Genomic DNA, 17,397 nt, shown 5'->3' with positions numbered 1-17,397 from the left:
TCATAATCCTAGTATCCAATAGTCTAAGTAGAGATCCTTTAACTATATGGGATAATATAATGCTAATGCAAAATATTGCCATTTTAAAGGATCTCTGCTTTCGTGTGTGTGTGTGTGTATGTGTGTGTGTGTGTGTGTGTGTGTGTGTATAACAACTTTCCGCAGATACCAAGAGATGACTTTGTTACATCATTCTTGGAAAAGCCTGACAAAGGCCCTGAGCAGAGCAAACAACTAGAACAAACTCATTTTGCCCTATCTAAACATTCTTCCTTCCCTTCGTCATTTGGATAGGGGATAAAAGAAATCATTAGGTTATTTATCTCAGATTTCTAACAAAAAAAAGTGTTTTTCTTTTCAAAACTGATTTGACACAGGTTATGGCATGAGAGGGCAAGTTTTTAAAGTGAATCATAAGATGGAGAATTTTGTTATTTGCTTTAAAAAGCCAGGGTCTCTTCTAATCAATATTTTATATGCTGTGATTATAGCATTCCTATAATCCACGCTCATGGTGAAGCAGAGTGCTTGAAAGTCACTTAACAAAGAAGGAAGCATTCTCCTCTCCTTTGTCCTCCCCACCTCTGCTCTCTCCCCTCTGGGAGTCTGATCTCCCTCCCCCTTCCCCTCTCCCTTCTCATGAAGAATAATTCCAAGAAGTAGCCTGCTGATTAATTATACTGAAAGCAACTCTATGGTAGCTTCAGAAAACAAGATTAATTCATGAAACATGGTCAAACGTGAGGAATCTTCAACCTGTTTTATGAAATCATCAGAGCTCGCTGGGCCAATCTGTATCTTGGCGTATGCCTTGTTCTGAGCCTTGGCAGACAGTATGCATCACTGAGAAGGGGTCCTTGGGGTGGGATTTGATGAGAGGTGGATGTGCACTTAGCAGAAGTAGCTCCACATTAAGTGTGGCTGCCTCAGAAGAAAATGTAAAATGCAAACAAAGTTGGTTGTGAAGTGTTTGGCAGGACCATTGACTGCCTATGGCTGTTATTCCTGGAGTGGATATTGGCAAAAGAGCTTATGGACCAAACTATTCTACTTTTTAACTTGGAATTTAGCAGGCTGTGGCTATTCTTTAGGCCTAATTGATTCTTTAACCTCTCTCTTCTGATGTTAGGTACTAAACTCTAAACCAATAGGAGCTAAGATCTTGAAAACAAACAAACAAACAAAACTAGTCTGCACTTTGTTTATTGCTACTTCTCTAGCATATGCAATAATATCTGACATATAACACACACAAGGTAGATTCAGCTTATTCCTATGATTGGTGTGTCTGTGGTTACACACTAGTGAGTGATGGGCTTGGAATCCAATAAGGACTATCTGATCCTGGAATCCTAGTTGTTGACCAGAGTTACTGTGTCATGTTCAAGTTACAGAAAGTGCCTGACCTTTCTCCCTGTTTACTTCAATGAGTAAGCACAGAGTACTAGTGAAGTACCAGCGACACCATCAGAAGTCATCAAGAGGTGTCTACACCCGCTGTGTGAGGGATGAGATTTAGCACAATCTCAGCTCAGACGCCAGGAAGGCCAGGAGCTGATCTGGTTTCCACAGGTTTCCAACTCCTTCTGTACAGATGGGAAGGATCTGCTCCTGTCATCCTCTCCAGAGAGAATCTAACTTTGCCCTGAGCCTCCAGCCTAGATTTAATTCAGTTAGCCTCTCTCTGCCTCCAGCAGTTCCACTCTGTTACATCCTGGAGGTTCACACGTCCTCCATAATTTTTAATGACTTATTGGGGATCTCTCAACCAGATAGAAACTAGCAATCAGGCACATTTCTGAGAATATCTCATTTCTTATCAGTCAAGGATATTTTAAAGGACAAAGTTAATGAAGACCTAACTGCTGCAGACCATTTTTACGTAAATAATATTTAAGCTGTCACTAGGCACCTCAAAACCACCCATTTGTATTGGAAGAAACCAGCGAGAAAGGCACCCAGGTAGACTCAAGTCAGGAATCCATACCATTGTGAGTGAAAACTCATTGAAAAGCTGGACGCTTTGCTTCAGGTTCACCTATGCTTAGAATTTGTCCTCTGGCTTTGAGGTCACTTCAAAATACCCCAGGATTGCCAATATGAGCAGTGTCGTAACTATAGAGAATCCGTTACCATTTTTTTCCCATAGGAACCTCCGTGATGATATTACTTTTCAATCTGATGGTATTTATAGAGAAAAAAATCATACTTCCTACTTTAAAATGATTTAAATGTAAAACCTACCAGCTCAGAGATGATCACAAGCACGGCACAAGCAGCTTTCCCATACCGTGTTGGCATGCCCTCAAACAAGTAAAGTTACCAAATACTTGTATGCAGCCTTATTTTCATTATATCATTTTATTTATGATTATGGGCTGGAATGGGTATGTTCACATGGGAGCAGCAACCTGTGGAGTCTGGAGGTGTCAGATTCCCCTGGAGCTGCAGTTGTAGATGCTGGAAACCAAACTTGGGTTCTCTGCAAGATCAGTAATTGATCTTAACAGCTGAACCCTCTTTTCTGCCCCAGTGCAGCCTTATGTTGGATGTGTTTGGCCTCTGCTTTCTGCAGTATCATTCCCCTTTACTATGCTTAAGAACTCTAAGCCAGAAGCCACGAGTAGTCTTGAGTATCTTGTGATTCCACTGTTTGCTGGACCTGCTCAAGAAGTAGTTTGGTCTTTGAAGAACATCAGACTATTTTTATACAATAATTTAAAGTTTGCAAAAATAATGACTCCATGGAAGTTCTTATATGTAGTCACAGTGTCATTGCCTTGCCTTGCCTTCCCTACAGAATGATACATTGGTGGTAGAGTGCCAATTCCAGGTTATCACCAATAACCGAAGCCCAAGGTTATGGTAGGCCTCTCTTTGCATTGTAAGTTCAAGAGATGAGGACAAACAAAGCACAGCTATGTGTCCAGCAATACACTGTTATACAAGATAGTGTCACTGCCCAAAAATTCTGTCCTCTACCAATTGATTCATGCCTCCTGCCCCCACTCCTGGCAAGCACTGATTTTTTTTTTTTTACAGTCTCCATAGCTCTGCCTTTTGCAGAATGTCATTTACTTGCAATCATACAGTATATAGCCTCTTCAGATTGGCTTTTCTCCCCCATTTGGTAATATGCATTTAAGATTCCTCCATGCCTTTTTGTGGTTTGACAGCTCATTTCTTTTTATCACTAAATGATATGCCATTGTATGGATTACTAGTTTGTTTATCCATTCACCCTTTGAAGGACATCTTGGTTGCTGATGTCTTATATTTCGTTAAAAAAAAATTGATGTAATTGTAGAGGCGCACAGAGTGAGTTGGTATGAGTAGCATTGAGAGATTCTCATGCATCCTTTGACCAGTCTCCTTCAAGATTTTACAACGGTATAGAATAACATTAGAGCCAGAATAGGGACCTTGACAGCATCTGCCCATCTTACCCAAATCTCCCTGAATGAGCTTACACTCATTCCTGTGGGGATATTTCTCAGTTCTGTAAAGTTTCATTGCAAGTATATAGCTTCACCTATCTACTACCACCGTCAACACATTGAGCATCTTCATATCCAAATCATGTCTCCTCTTGCTTTTCAACAGTACCCAACCCCACATTCTTTCTGGTTGTCCTAATACCTTTTATTGGTAGGAAAGTGGTAACATTGGATTAGGGCCCAGCTCAGTGGCCTCATTTAATGTAATAATAAAAGCCCTACCTAGTAATCCCACCATTCCAAAGCACTGGGAACTAGAGATCCAACATATAAATTTGGTAGTGGTGATAGGAAACTTTAAGTCCTTTGGAACTGGCTTTTTTTGTTCACTCTGCATACTTCTTTGGAGATTAAAGGAGCTGTACCAGTGGTTTTCTGCTTTTTCTTCCTGTGTAGTGTTCCATGAATTGTTTCTCAGTTACTTTTTCATTCAAGTGCTTCAAGTCACTGTTTTCTCAATACCTTTGTTACTGAGCTGGGGGAGATGGCTCAGTGGTCAAAGCATTTGTCCAGCAAGGAAGAGGTTGAGAGTTCAGATCTCCAGAAGCCCGTGTAAATGTAGGGTGGTAGGCCTGGTGGCATACCCATGATGCCCGCTGGAGAAAGCAGAGGCAGGGAGAATTCCCAGAGTAAGCTGTCTGGTAAGAAAATCTCTATCTGTGAGCTCTGGGCTTGATTAAGAGATCCTGTTCCTTAATCAATAGAAAACCTAAAGTTGAGTTCAATGTCAACTGTGGGCCTCCACATGCACTGGAATAGTTACTAAAACAAAAGCATGCCTGCACACACATGCATGCCACACACACTTTTAAAAAATTAAAAAAAAAAAGCTAAAGAAAAAATGAAAAGAAATACCTGGGTATTAGAGTCAGCTTTTACAGTCCATGGATTAATGCAAAAATACAAAAAGCTGAAACCCTAGGGAAAGAAACCATGAACCAAACCAACTCTGCTAAGCATTTCCTTCTATGGAGTTACCACATGTAACTTACATAGGTACTTTCGAAAAGTAAGGCTTGTAATCTTCCAAAATTAATTTACCAGAGTGACTAATTTATGAAGAAGAAAATATGTTTTGCCATATATTATAAACTTAAACATTGGCAGTGCTTTGACACCATGTGTGTCCTCTGGCTTTATTCCAGTTTGAGAAATGCACAGGGATAGGAATTTTGAGTCCTTGTATTGGTCATAATTGCTTGCTCCATGCAAGCCACTGCTGCTGTTACTGTGATCTTCTGCCTGCCCACCATTGAGTTTAGCAGCTTGTGTCTGTTTTGAAAATCTGCTCGTGGGGCTGAGGTTCCGCTTCATGAATCATAGATGATATAGTTAGGACATACAAGGTCTCTCGTGTGATAGGGAACGAAGGACAGCCTGAGAAATGAGGAGGGAGAACTCCCATGACAGAACTTTCTAGAAATCCTGCCTGGGGAGAAACATTGGGAAAACTAGACTACTAAGCTGTCTGTTTTGTGGATTGTTTTCTAAGCAGTGAGGTTTCACTTAGTGTCAAGCTTAGAATGTAGCAGGCTAAGATGGAGATGTCTTCTAGAAAGTGAAATTATTCAATCCAGTAGGAAGGACAATTTGCTAGAGTTCTCAGTTGTGTCAACTCATGTCGTGAGAATAGGTCTTTCAAACTGGGAGATCCATAGGGCTGAGGGCATTTCTCTCTCTGTCCTCTTATTTAAAATGTCAGTTTCCTTTGAGTCCTTTTAAGGGGAGTCAGGAATCACTGTGTCAGGTGAGGTTTATCAGTCCAATGCTTGTTTGGTCTTACCTGAGAAGTGAGAATGCTCCTTCCCTGCTACTCTGGGGATCAGGAGCCAGGCTTACCACTTAGATAAATTCAGCCTCACAGAATTAGCTTTAAGAATTGGAGACTGTTCTAAATACCATTGGAGTGTCAGGGACAGAGATACAGAAAAGGTGCATTCACCTTCAACTGGTGGCCAAGGTTGCATCCGTGAAGGAATATAGCTATTTTATGTGCAATCCTTCCAAACTCTAAAGTGAAGGAGATACTAATAACAATGCCTTCTGGGGTTTCTAGATCCCAGAAAGAGTGCACTAGGTCAGTTTATGAGCTGCTGATAACACACCAAGAAACTAAAACCACAGTGTAAATTCTCAAGCAAGCTACAGGTAGCTGCAGACCTCCCCTCTTTCTTGTTCTCCTTACAGCCTCATAGCTAATGCCCTCACTTGGAGGGCAGGAGCCTAGACAGAAGCCTCAGGACCATGTAGCATAGCAACTGCATCCCTGAGGATACTGTTAGGAAGAGTGATGCTCCTGCACACATTTCATTTTAAAAAGCCCATTGATTAACACACACACACACACACACACACACACACACACACACACACACACACACACATATATATGTTTAGCCCTAAACCTGTATTTATTTCTATAGATAGAGCTCAACCTCCAGTTTGCCTTTGTGAATAAAATGTCCCAAGTGATTACAGAGCTATTTCAGTAGAATGATAGCCAGTAGAACATTCTGGAGGGTTTAAAATGCTATGTTTGTACTGCTTAGTCCACTGGCCCCCCAGTGCTTGAAATGTGGCTACTTCGACTCAGGAATGGATATTCTACCTAGTGTAAATTTCACTAGCCACCTTTGGACAGTGAAATCATAAAATTTGGAGGGGCTGATTCCAAAAGAGTAAAATTGTAGTCACCACCAACATTCCCCCCACTCTGGGAAGAGAGGTAAAAGGGGAAGTATAAAAGGGTGAGAGGTTTGAATCCAAAAGGAAATTAGTTTTCTATGCTTTTTACTCTCCTAAGTTTAAGGTACGTTTTACTGACAAAATGTGGACAGGCTGTGGGTCCCTTTATCTGCCTTCGCCTGCCAGCAGCTGACTGATTCTTTGTTGATCGATGAGGCTTTTTTTTTTACAATGGGGCTGTTTGCCCACCTACAATGGGGCTGTTTTCAAAGTTAGCTTGGATTTAAGTCCCAGCCCCTCTTTTTCATCTCACAGATTACTTTTAATTTACTAGTGATTCTGTGGGTTGATTTCAGAAAATACTTTGTTTAAGTCTTTCCCAAATCATTTCCAAATTGGAATGGGGGAATTATTTTGGGCTTGGGAAGTTGAGTCCTGGGTTTTTGAGGGACCTATTTCCTAGTTAGTTCCTAGGATGAGCAGCACAGAGATCATCTGTTCCCGTTGTCTGGCTAGGGTTGTGCTTTCTGTTGAGTGACCCTGTCACACAGGTGGCTCTGTGGCCTCGCCTTACCAAGAAAAGGGAAATGCAGATAGTATAGTTTTCTTTCTTAACAGGCTTAGGGGTGGGGTTTTCTTTTGACATTTTTTATTTAATGTCAGAAGTTAGATGGCAATGTTTTTAAAAAGAGAGCAGATGTTTTAAGTCTTCTACAGCGCTGGTGTCTTCCAGGTGCCGGGTAAAGTGCTATTGCTCTCTTCTCCGAGGACAGACGTCTGGGGCAACCACTTTCCATTTCCTGACACTGCAAACAGATACTGTTTGGGATTTCCTTTTATAGCTTGTTCAGCTAACGACTCCAGTGACCACTCAATTGTGGTCTTGTAGTAAATCAACAATTCTTTGAAAGACCCAGGTCTTATGTAATTTTCAGTGTTTTTACAAAGCCATCTCCCTAACTAAAAAGTGCTTCTGTTGTCGTGACGATACTGTCATTGCATAGGGCCGGACTTTTTTATTTTTTTTTTTAAATAAATAGATTGTTTTCTTCCCTTGTCCCCTCAACTTTCTTCTTTTAAATTAAGCCAGGATTGATGAGGTACAAACACTGGCTTCAGACCCTGTCACACCTGGTCAGCTACTGATGAATATACAGAGCACACATGGCCAACTACTGCATCAATCTCTGGTGTCCCTGTGTGAGTGACTTGCTCTAGATGGAATTTTGACTGACTGAAGAGAACACTCGGGGTCCGTGGTAGTTTCTGAATTGTCAAGTGTGCATTTTAATAAGATATTTAAATCAACTCTGGGAGCCATGTGTCCATAGCCTGTAGTTTATGGCCAGCTCTTAGGGAAAGGACACGTGACTTATTTCCCAGGGTGCTTTTGGATGAAAATGAGGGACAGTAGGATGTTAATCGTTCAAGGTAGCCATTCAGTGTTAAAAATGGACAGTTCTAGCCTGGCAGTGGTGGTGCACGCCTTTAATCCCAGGACTTGGGAGGCAGAGGCAGGCGGATTTCAGAGTTCGAGGCCAGCCTGGTCTACAAAGTGAGTTCCAGGACAGCCAGGGCTACACAGAGAAACACTGTCTCAAACAAAACAAAACAAAACAAAACAAAACAAAACAAAACAAAACAAAACAGACAGTTCTGGACAAGGTGGCATGTTTTGCCCCTGCTCAGCAGGCAGAGAAACCATAACATTGCCCAAGAGTCTTAGAAGCCTTCGTCCTCTTAGCCAGTGCAGAGAAAAAGCTGCCCCAGAAGTAAGGTGTACCAAGTTCTGTAAAGCCTTTCACCTCCTCAGAGGCTGATGCCTCTCAAACCTGAGAACAATTAAACAGAGAGTCTGTCCAAGCAACTGGGGGATTGAACAGAATAACTCAGGACTCTCCTGATTTTGCTCTGGAGGCTGGCCTCATTATAAGAGCAGATCTATTAGCGCTCTTGCCCTTGTCTTTCATTTCTCAAGTGAGGTGATTCTAATTAAATTAATCTGCATGTCAATCTATTGGTGATCAATCAAAGAGCCTGAGGTTTCCCCTATGCTGCTGGGTGCTTGTGGCTGACAGTGGCTGATAATGGAGGAAGAAATAAGCTAGCGGGCAAAGTTAATTAGTCAACATAATAGGTGGATTAAACAGGAGCTGGCTGATTGCTGCTTCCTCTGTCAAAGCATGAGTTGAGAGCCAAAGCTACGATTATAGACAATTATTATATTTGGTTGTAAGAGGTCACATGAATAAACATATCTCTGTGGGGTTCAGTTTTAATCCCCCACCCCATTTTAATATAAGGAGATATGTAGGTCAGTTCTGTTCATTGTTTTAGTCAAAGTTCTCAGAGGCACACCTTTTCCTGGACCCTTGTGGCGAGGTGCACTAGTCACCCTTAGATGTAGTCTGGGCATCTTGAGTTGGCATCGGACCAGTTCTGTGTTTTTCCTTTTTTTCTTTGAAACAGATCTAAGACCCCCTAATTTGTCAGGGTTCCTTTTTGGGGGAGGGGATGACATGATGATAATAGCTCTGAGGGAAGTTTGTCTCTGGTTCCCTAAACTAAAACTAACATGGGACAAAAGAATAAAATGTCTGAGAAGCTTCAATAAGACCCCAGGGAGAGGAAATGCAGGCAGACCCCAGCTTCCACACCAACCCTTTTCATTTCCCTATCTTCTTAACCCTGACACAGTAGGGAGGAGATATTTTAAAGATTTAAAAGACTTTTATTTGCATGATCTACTGTGATATCTACTTCAGTGTCTAAACTGAAGGGTAATTTAGGTGAAACACAGCTACCCTTGTGATATATATATATATATATATAATCTGTGCTAATAAAGACCGCCTTGTAAAATTTATGGTTAACAGGGTACCTTTTGCTGTATAAGTATAAACTGTGCAATTTTATTTAAAACAGCATCAAAAGCGTTCCACGCTGAAGACCCACTCATCAATAGTGCCTCTTGTTAGACGTGTACGACATAAGCACCAGTTATTATGTGAAATAGCTGTGCAATTTTCTTCAGCTCCCAGCTGTTATTTATTTAACTTGCGTTTATTTCCCACCATGCTTTTATATGAAAATGTTCATTCATTTCCCTCTCCTGTCTCCAGGTCGTGGTGTCTACCACAGTCAACGTGGATGGCCATGTCCTGGCAGTCTCTGATAACATGTTTGTCCACAATAACTCCAAGCACGGGCGGAGGGCTCGGAGGCTTGACCCCTCGGAAGGTACGCCCTCTTATCTGGAACATGGTAGGCGAATCATTTTCATTGGTTGGCATTGCTACTTGTGACTGTGACTTTGTGTGATCTCTTTCCTTCACTGCACCACGTTTCCTATTGCTACAAATTTTGAGTGTCCCATTGAACACCTCTGATGCTTTTTGCTCTTTAACCCTGGACAATAAGAAGCTGAGGATTTAGAGAAAGTGGCATATCTTTTAAGCACACTTGTTTTGGTTGCATGCTGGACTGTCTATGTTGGAATGCTAATGTCTCTCTCTCTCCTCCCAGAGAGAGAGAGAGAGAGAGAGAGAGAGAGAGAGAGAGAGAGAGACCTGGACCATGGCCATTGTTTTGAGCTCCCATTTGACTACAAACTGAGTAAATCTGTAGGTAATAGGAAGAACCCCCCCCCCCATACACACACACACACACACACATAAACACACACACACATAAACCTGCCAGTGCATATTTGTGACCACTTGTTGATTTTGTTTGAAGATCAGGTTTACAGTCAAGAGTATGGTACCCAGGCCAAATGTCCTTCCTATGCCTTTAACTCACTCTGCCAACAACTCCCTCTCTATCACCATATGACATAGCTTATTTTCTGTAGGTAGACTTTGGTCAGGGAGAAATTACTACCACTGAGGACTGTGGTGAATCAGTGGTACCCAGAAGAAGACTGGAGGAAAGAGAAAGAAATCTGTTTCAAGGAAAGGGAGTATTACTCAGAGAAAATCAGGGTGAGCTTGGGTGTCCATCTAAACAGCTCTCTGGAGGGTCAAGGCTATAAATGCATCTTTCCACCCTCCCAAGAATCCACTGCATGCAAAGTGTACAATACTTCCTCGGAGCTCATCAGATGAAACTCAACCTGATCCTCTCCCTCTTACCATTTCTCCTTATCTAGGTCAGCAGGGTCCTTTTGAGAACATTGCCATACAAATTATCCTCCCAAAGTCTGACTTTTACTGTGGCCTACGAGATATCCATGACATAACTCATTAGGTAGAAAACTCCCGTTCCTGCCAGCATCCCAATTTAATAAACATACCCCTGTCATCATTTTTGCCTGTTTTTTTTCTACCTGTGCTTGAGGAATGCACAAACAGTACATTTCATTAATTAGCCCGATGTCATACTCTTAGAAGGTATTTTTCTCCACACCTAGTTTTATAGTCTTTCCAAAGTAAACCATCATCGTTCCAAGGCCGAGGCTTTATGTTTCATTAGTGCTGAGATGGATGGATATTACATTTTGCAGGAGGCCATTCGAAACACCTGCCCATGATTACATCCCTAGCTCCACTTCTGTACTTACAACCATTCTGATCCTCACTTCACAGTAATGGTGCCTCCTTAATACCCTTGGAGTCACGGAAGGCAATGTATGACTATGGGTGCTTAGGTGAGAGGAAGAAGGAAAACTTGATAAATACTCAGCAGGCACAGTTTGGAGAGCCCGAGTCAGGGATCAAAATTGTCGCTTTGACTCTGGCTAGTTGGTTGCAATAGGAGCCTCCTGATTTGGAGACAGGCTTAATAGTCAGCTGCATCTGTAGTTCATGGTTTCAGAGGAAGCTCTAACCACAGCTCCCATGCCTAGCTTCCAAATCTAGCTCCCATTTCTGCCCTTAGGAAATAAGGAGAGGGCTGGCAGGATGGATCAGTCAATAAAGCATTTACTCTAGAGAACCTGCTTTCAACCTTCAGAACCCACATTAAAAAGCCAAGTCTGATAACATGCTTATAATCACATCTCTGGGGAAACAGACAGGCAGATCTCAGAGACCCACAAGACAGGCAGCCTAGCCTACTTTGTGAGTTTCAGACTGACAAAGAGACCTTGTCTTAAAATCAAGGGGAATGGCACCAGAGAAACTATGCCTAAGATTGTCCTCTGGCCAACACACACACACCACACACACACACACACACACACACACCCCCCACATATACCTGAAAATACACTTTCAAAGAAAATGGAATAACCTCATGACACCATACTATTTACTCCTGCAACCAAGATTCCAAAGTAAAAGCAACCAGCTAGGATGGATGCCTCCAAAGAGGTCAGCGACACTATTTTGCAAGGTGGTACAGAGCAGGAAGTTGTGGAGTAGGCACTAGCAATTTCAGATTCTATTTGTTATCTCACTCTGGCCTCAGGCCAACCCTGGACAAGTCAGTTTAGTCTTAGGATCCTTCCCCCCCCCCCTTGGTAAAATGAAGGTGGCTATCTGTTAGGGATAAAACAACAGGTCGTTTCTTTGAGTGAGGGAAGGGGATGTGGATAATGGGGGTGGGCTGGGTGAAGGCAGTGAAGACTGACCTGGATGCCCTAGTACTACAGAGTCTCTAATGGGGAGATAAGGGGCCATATGTTCCAATTTGGCAAGGAATTAAAATTGTCCTAGTTTTTAATTACTAATAACTAATTACTATCATTTAATCACTAATGATGAATATCTAAGCACAGAAGGGAGGAGAGGGCTGACCACTGAGGTCTCTCGATCAAAACATATCCAAATGCCATCTTAGTTCAACTCTTCCCTCTTTAAGAATACAGAATAATGCACAAGCTGGGACATCATCTTATCCCCAGACTGAAGGAAAGTACTTTCCTCTTCGTTGTTTACCCATCTACAAAGAATCTTATTCAAAATGGTGGTGACATTTCAATGCAGAACAATGGCTATCTTTCACTGGAGAGGTCACTACACACTGTGTCCTTCACACTGAATCAAACCCTGACTCTATTTCCCCCAGTAGAATGAAAAGGTAGCCATGTTCAGATCTTGAATACCAACAGTGCAGCAATGCAGAAATCTGATTTTCTACAGAGTGCATTAAGTAGCCATACATCACCACCCACTCACTTAGTCACTTCAAGCACATGCATAAATATCTACTCTACCAAGGGTGACTATTGAATTCTCTTGTTGGTAATGTGTGGGAGTGGACCTACATGCGAATTCATGTTGGTTTGGGGGGTAATATTTCTATCTTTCCATTGAAAAAAAATCCTATTTAAAATACCTTATTTAAGGACTAGCCCCAATGCATGATTCTGTCACTTTGTCCTCACAGCGTGTCATCACATCTTGAGACCTGTAGATTCTTCATCATCCCCCATTCTGGGTCTTTTCCCTACCTCATTTACAGGTAGACTGAATTATTTTGAGCAACACTGCACATCTCTATTCATAGCCTGTTTGTAAGCCACTGGGAGGAAAGTCCCTTGTGTGGCCAATCTTTCTGCATTTCTAGAAAAGAAATCAGGAATCCTGGTTTATGTGCATACACAGTCTTCCCTGGACAGCCCAGGCATGCAGAACTCCAGGGCTCAGATTAATGTCTCTGGATTTCAAATATGAGGGATGACAAAGGCAGATTTATTTCCTAGAATCTTGCAGGATCCAAAGAGGCTGGATCTTGGAACACTGTAGCTCATGGTAATTGCCCCCCTCCCTCCCATTTTCCTCTCCATTCATAAATACTAAGATTTTCTGTGGCTGGATATTTATAGGTACATTTATTGAGCTTTCTGCTTTAAGCAATGGCTTTATGGAAGATGTACAGTTGTGGGGGGAGGGAGCCTCACACGCAACTACCCTCAGGATTCTAATTTCTACAAAAGCATAGGTTGGGGACCAAGGGACCTGCATGGTGTCCACTGTCAAACACTGGTATGTATGTGTGCACCTCATCTTCCAATCCAGCTGCTCAGGCAAATTTGTGGGGACTGCACGGGAGTCCTTGAAAGGGCTTCAGGGATGCTGTTATTATCACCGTGGTTCACCTTGAGCTTCAGGTTCTATTTACTTGAATTTAAGGCCAATTGTGGCATCAGTTTCTCTCTTTCTTTCCCCTGTGGCAAGATGCTGTGTCCTCACAGTGCTGGAGTGCAGGGGCCCTGTCAGCTTGCATGCGCTAACACTTTATTATCTAATGATCTAATATGCAACAAGGCAGAGTGCCTGTGCTCATCATCCTGACACAGAATGCCGGGAGAAGTGACTAAATTACTTTATGTGCCATTAGCGCAGGCAGCTATGGTGAACTCACCGGCAGCATTTATGCAAATGCCTGTGAATACACTCTAGTGGCTTTGTCAGGGCGCTGTCTGACAAGCAGTTTAAATGCTCATTTTTTTAAGGATATATATATATATATATTAGGATATATATATATATATTTTAGGATATATATATATTTTAGGATATATATATATTAGGATATATATATATTTTAGGATATATATATATTTTAGGATATATATATATATATATATATATATATAAAATTTGGACATGCATACTTTTCCCCTTTTCTGTCCTTTTCCTTTTGGAGACTCTTAGATGTCTTTCATACTATGTGACAACTAAGGAAAGCAGAGAAGATTAGTGAAGTCCCATCCGTAGGGTCTTTCCCAGGAGTGGGGTCATCTCTGCTGGTGGTGTTTTTTGCATATTGGGTTTAAAAACAAAAACAAACAAACAAAAACAACAACAACAAAAAACCCCAGCTCTTATGAGCTTGTGCGACCTCTCTTTATATTTCTAAGGAAAGAGAAACATTGATGATATTAATTGAGTTTTTCATAAAAGAACTTTTCAATAGTCATGAGTTCTGACCCCAGGTCCTGCGCTGCTTTGTGGCTCAAATAGAGATTGAAAGCGAAAACAGAAATCAAACGTACTTTTTAAAAGTGATGAATATTTAGCATTTGTGGTCATTGGATATGAGTGAATTAAATTTCCCTTCAAAGCAGTTACAGAGATGAAACGTGCGAACATACCAGAATCCCAAAATAAAAGAAACCAAAATAAGACTGGGCTTTGGTTAAACTACATTTTGGAGAATAAAGAATGGTGACAGGCTCAATGGATCATGTCCCCAGTTGTAATTACAGCTTTATAAGGACTAAAAGTGGGTCTGTGCCACCACCAGTCAGCTCTGACCTTTTGGTCCCTGGCAATATGATGTTAGCCTTGCTCCTTAGTATGTAACTTTCTCAAGGCCTCTAGCTTCAGGCTGGACAGTTTTGCTTCTGTTTCTTGCCTCAGGGTATTCAGCCTCACTGTGTCCCCTCTGCCCAGCTGTATTTAAATGTGCTGTGGACATGTAGAGAAAGATGATACAGAGTTTAGAGAATTACCCCAGATTGAGAAAAACCTATGTGATAGAACCCTGGGGCTATGTAGGAGAATTCCAGTGTCCTTAAAAGTATTTTGAAACATCCAATTGTCTGACTGGAGATGTGGAGTCAGAGTCCTAACTTTGGCTTTAAGTATTTGTGTGAATTTGGGTAGGTCTTTTGTTTATGTGGATTTCAGTTGCTTATATGCCCACTTAATTGGGTCATTTCTAGACTCCTTTAGAAATCTGAACTTCAGCCACTGGCCCTTCTGTAGGAGGGGGTTTTGAAGAATTCAGGCTTTTTACAAAGAACCACCATTCTCTAGATCTCTAGTGAATGAAGAAGATATCAGTGAAGTGGATTTCAAACTATTTACTCATCATAAGCATCTGTTAGATGCCACTTACAATGTAGATTAGCACGAGGTAGACACGGCCCTTGTCTTGGTGGAGTTTATTATGTAGATGGGAAAGAGAGACAGTAAACAAAACTGGCAACTAAATAATTATCCTAGAGCATGGAAGACTAGACAAGGGAATTGCTAGAGGTCAGGGAAAACTTTAAGGATTTCTCATTTATGACTAAACTTGACAGACTTTTACAAGGAAAAGGAACAGTGTGTGCAAAGATATTTGGATTGGGTGACTTAGAGGAATCAGAGAGTGGGAAAGATGTTGCTCTTAGGCAAGGGGACTGGGCCAAGCCTTGGTCTCCCTGGGGCAATTGTGAGATGGTATGCAGGGTCAACAGGACTTTGATGAACTCAGTGTCAATTACGTGGCCTTCGCCTGTCTCATGAAAGCCTGGGGCAAGATGGTGCAGAGTTGCTTATAACTTTGCTCTCCCCTGCTGGGCCTCGGAAGCTCACCTGGGAGTTGGCTGCGCCTTGGAACTGGCTGCCTGATTACTTCTCAATCCATCAGGAGTGTGAGCGTTTGATACAGATAACCCAGTATTCTGAGAGTTCTTTTTGCAGACAGTTTTGTTTTATTGAGTTTACTTTCTCAGACATTTCATAGAAAGATTTTTCCTGTGGACTTCATTGTGAGGGCGGAGACCTTCATGTTTAGAAGGAAGCGCTGTGGCATCTTTGACTTGCAAGATGTATATTGCTGACCATGCCGCCCACTCGGAAGAAACCTAAATCACTGAGTCAGTAAAAATGAAGTAAAACAATTGAGAAAAACGTACCTTCTCAATTCAGTAATTTATCTAAAATCATAACACTAGGTAGAATTCAACCTGGGATTTGATCCTATGTCTTCTGAACTGTATGAAATTGACCAGTGAGTTTACACTGAGGTCCTCTTTTCAAGCACATAGGTATCTACTATAGTGACAAGAAAACCAGGGTTAAGGAGAAAGACATTTGCCCAGAGTCACATAGCAGGTAACTTGTAGATCTAGGGTTCAGATCCACAAACCCACGACTCCGCTCTCTGTTGGTACTCTCTGCATGTGTGTTAAACTAGTTTCTTCTCCTGTCCTGTTGAAATTATTTTTGTTTTCTTCTACATGATTTAAGGCACTTGTGTTGCTATCTTAGGTTTTCTAAAGTTAGCCTAGATCGTGTGTGTGTTTGTGTGTGTGTGTGTGTGTGTGTGTGTGTGTGAGAGAGAGAGAGAGAGAGAGAGAGAGAGAGAGGTGTGTGTGTGTGTGTGTGTGCTCACTCTCACACACACATATTGTACATGTGTGCAGGCCTCCAGGACAGTCAGAAGAGGGCATCAGCATCTTTGGAACAGGATGTGTAGGTAGCAGTGAGCCTCCTGATGAGTGCTGGGAACTGAACAGGAGTACATCTGCTCTTAACTACAGAGACGTGTCTCCAGACTTTGATCTGTTTTCATAACACTAGCAAGAGCACCAGGAGGTTGGTAACACCTATTCCCCTGCAGAGATGTTCAGAGTCAGCTCTCTTTAAGTCACTTGTGGATCCTATGGACTCTCTGGCATATACGAGGTGGGGAAAGGAGACCGTGAGAAAACCAAGAGAGCATTAGAAAACGTGTAAGACAACAGCTGTATGATTAGGGAACTCTATGCTAGGAACAATATGGAAAATTGAAGGGCTCAAAGCCTTTTCTTATAAAAATGTCTTGGCCTACTAGTCAACTGTGGGAAACTTCCAGCACTCATTATTTGGTTGGATCTAATAAATGAGCGAACCGCACTTATTTTAATAAGTTCACTGTGACGTGTTCATTTGAGGGGTGGTGGTGGGGGTCTGTTCTTGTTTTGGCCAGAGATGACAAAACTTTTTTGAAGCTATTTTTTTTGTTTGTTTGTTGTTCTGTATTTGATCAATCATGTGTCACAATTCCAATTGTGTTCATTTGTATAGTTCATTGTTCCAAGCCAGGGCCCTCCGTTGCTCTGGCTTTTCATTGGAGACTCCCTCATGTGAGAATTCAAAAGGAATCACGCAGTGGCAATATGGAAATAAACACTTCCATGTCCTGTTCCTAAGCCCCTGTTTATAACGTGGTGTGTCGGAACAGTTAGGTCTGAAGTAAAGATTCATTTGATTTAATTATATGTTTTTTTAATGCATGTGTTTCTATATGTGGGTATGTGAGTTTGGGTGCCTGAGGAGGCCAGAGCTTCAGGCTACTCTGGAGGTGTAGTTACAGGCAGCTGTGAGCTAGCTACCTGCTGTGAGTGCGGAGAGCTGAACTTGAGTCCTCTGCAGGAGCTGTATGTGCTCTAAACCACTGTACCATCTCTTCAATCTCTAATTTTTCTCTTTACTTTGTCAGTTTTACTTACAGAAATTTGTTAAGATGGAGCTTTCTCTTGCTTTGAGGATGGACTAAGAATTCTCTGGCCCTT

The 17,397-nt window shown here is 41.8% G+C and overlaps 1 protein-coding gene across 7 annotated transcripts in view; it reads left to right on the top strand.

Annotated features, from left to right (window-relative positions):
* The window catches only part of Ebf1 (EBF transcription factor 1), a 397,327-nt gene that overhangs the window by 254,744 nt on the left and 125,186 nt on the right, over positions 1–17,397 (top strand). For 5 of the 7 annotated variants that reach the window (XM_021175728.3, XM_021175729.3, XM_085829018.1 and 2 more), the window contains one exon: positions 9,305–9,446. In XM_021175728.3, the coding sequence (XP_021031387.1) occupies positions 9,305–9,446 (142 nt within the window). The remainder of the gene's footprint in view (positions 1–9,304; positions 9,447–17,397) is intronic. The other 2 variants (XM_085829017.1, XM_021175730.3) reach the window with 1 other exon arrangement.

This window comes from Mus caroli, unplaced genomic scaffold, assembly GCF_978045245.1.
Source record: "Mus caroli unplaced genomic scaffold, Mus_caroli_1 scaffold_13, whole genome shotgun sequence".
In the NCBI taxonomy this organism is placed as follows: domain Eukaryota; kingdom Metazoa; phylum Chordata; class Mammalia; order Rodentia; family Muridae; genus Mus; species Mus caroli.
Note: the sequence above shows the minus strand (reverse complement) of the source record. Positions and strands in the feature narration are given on the sequence as shown.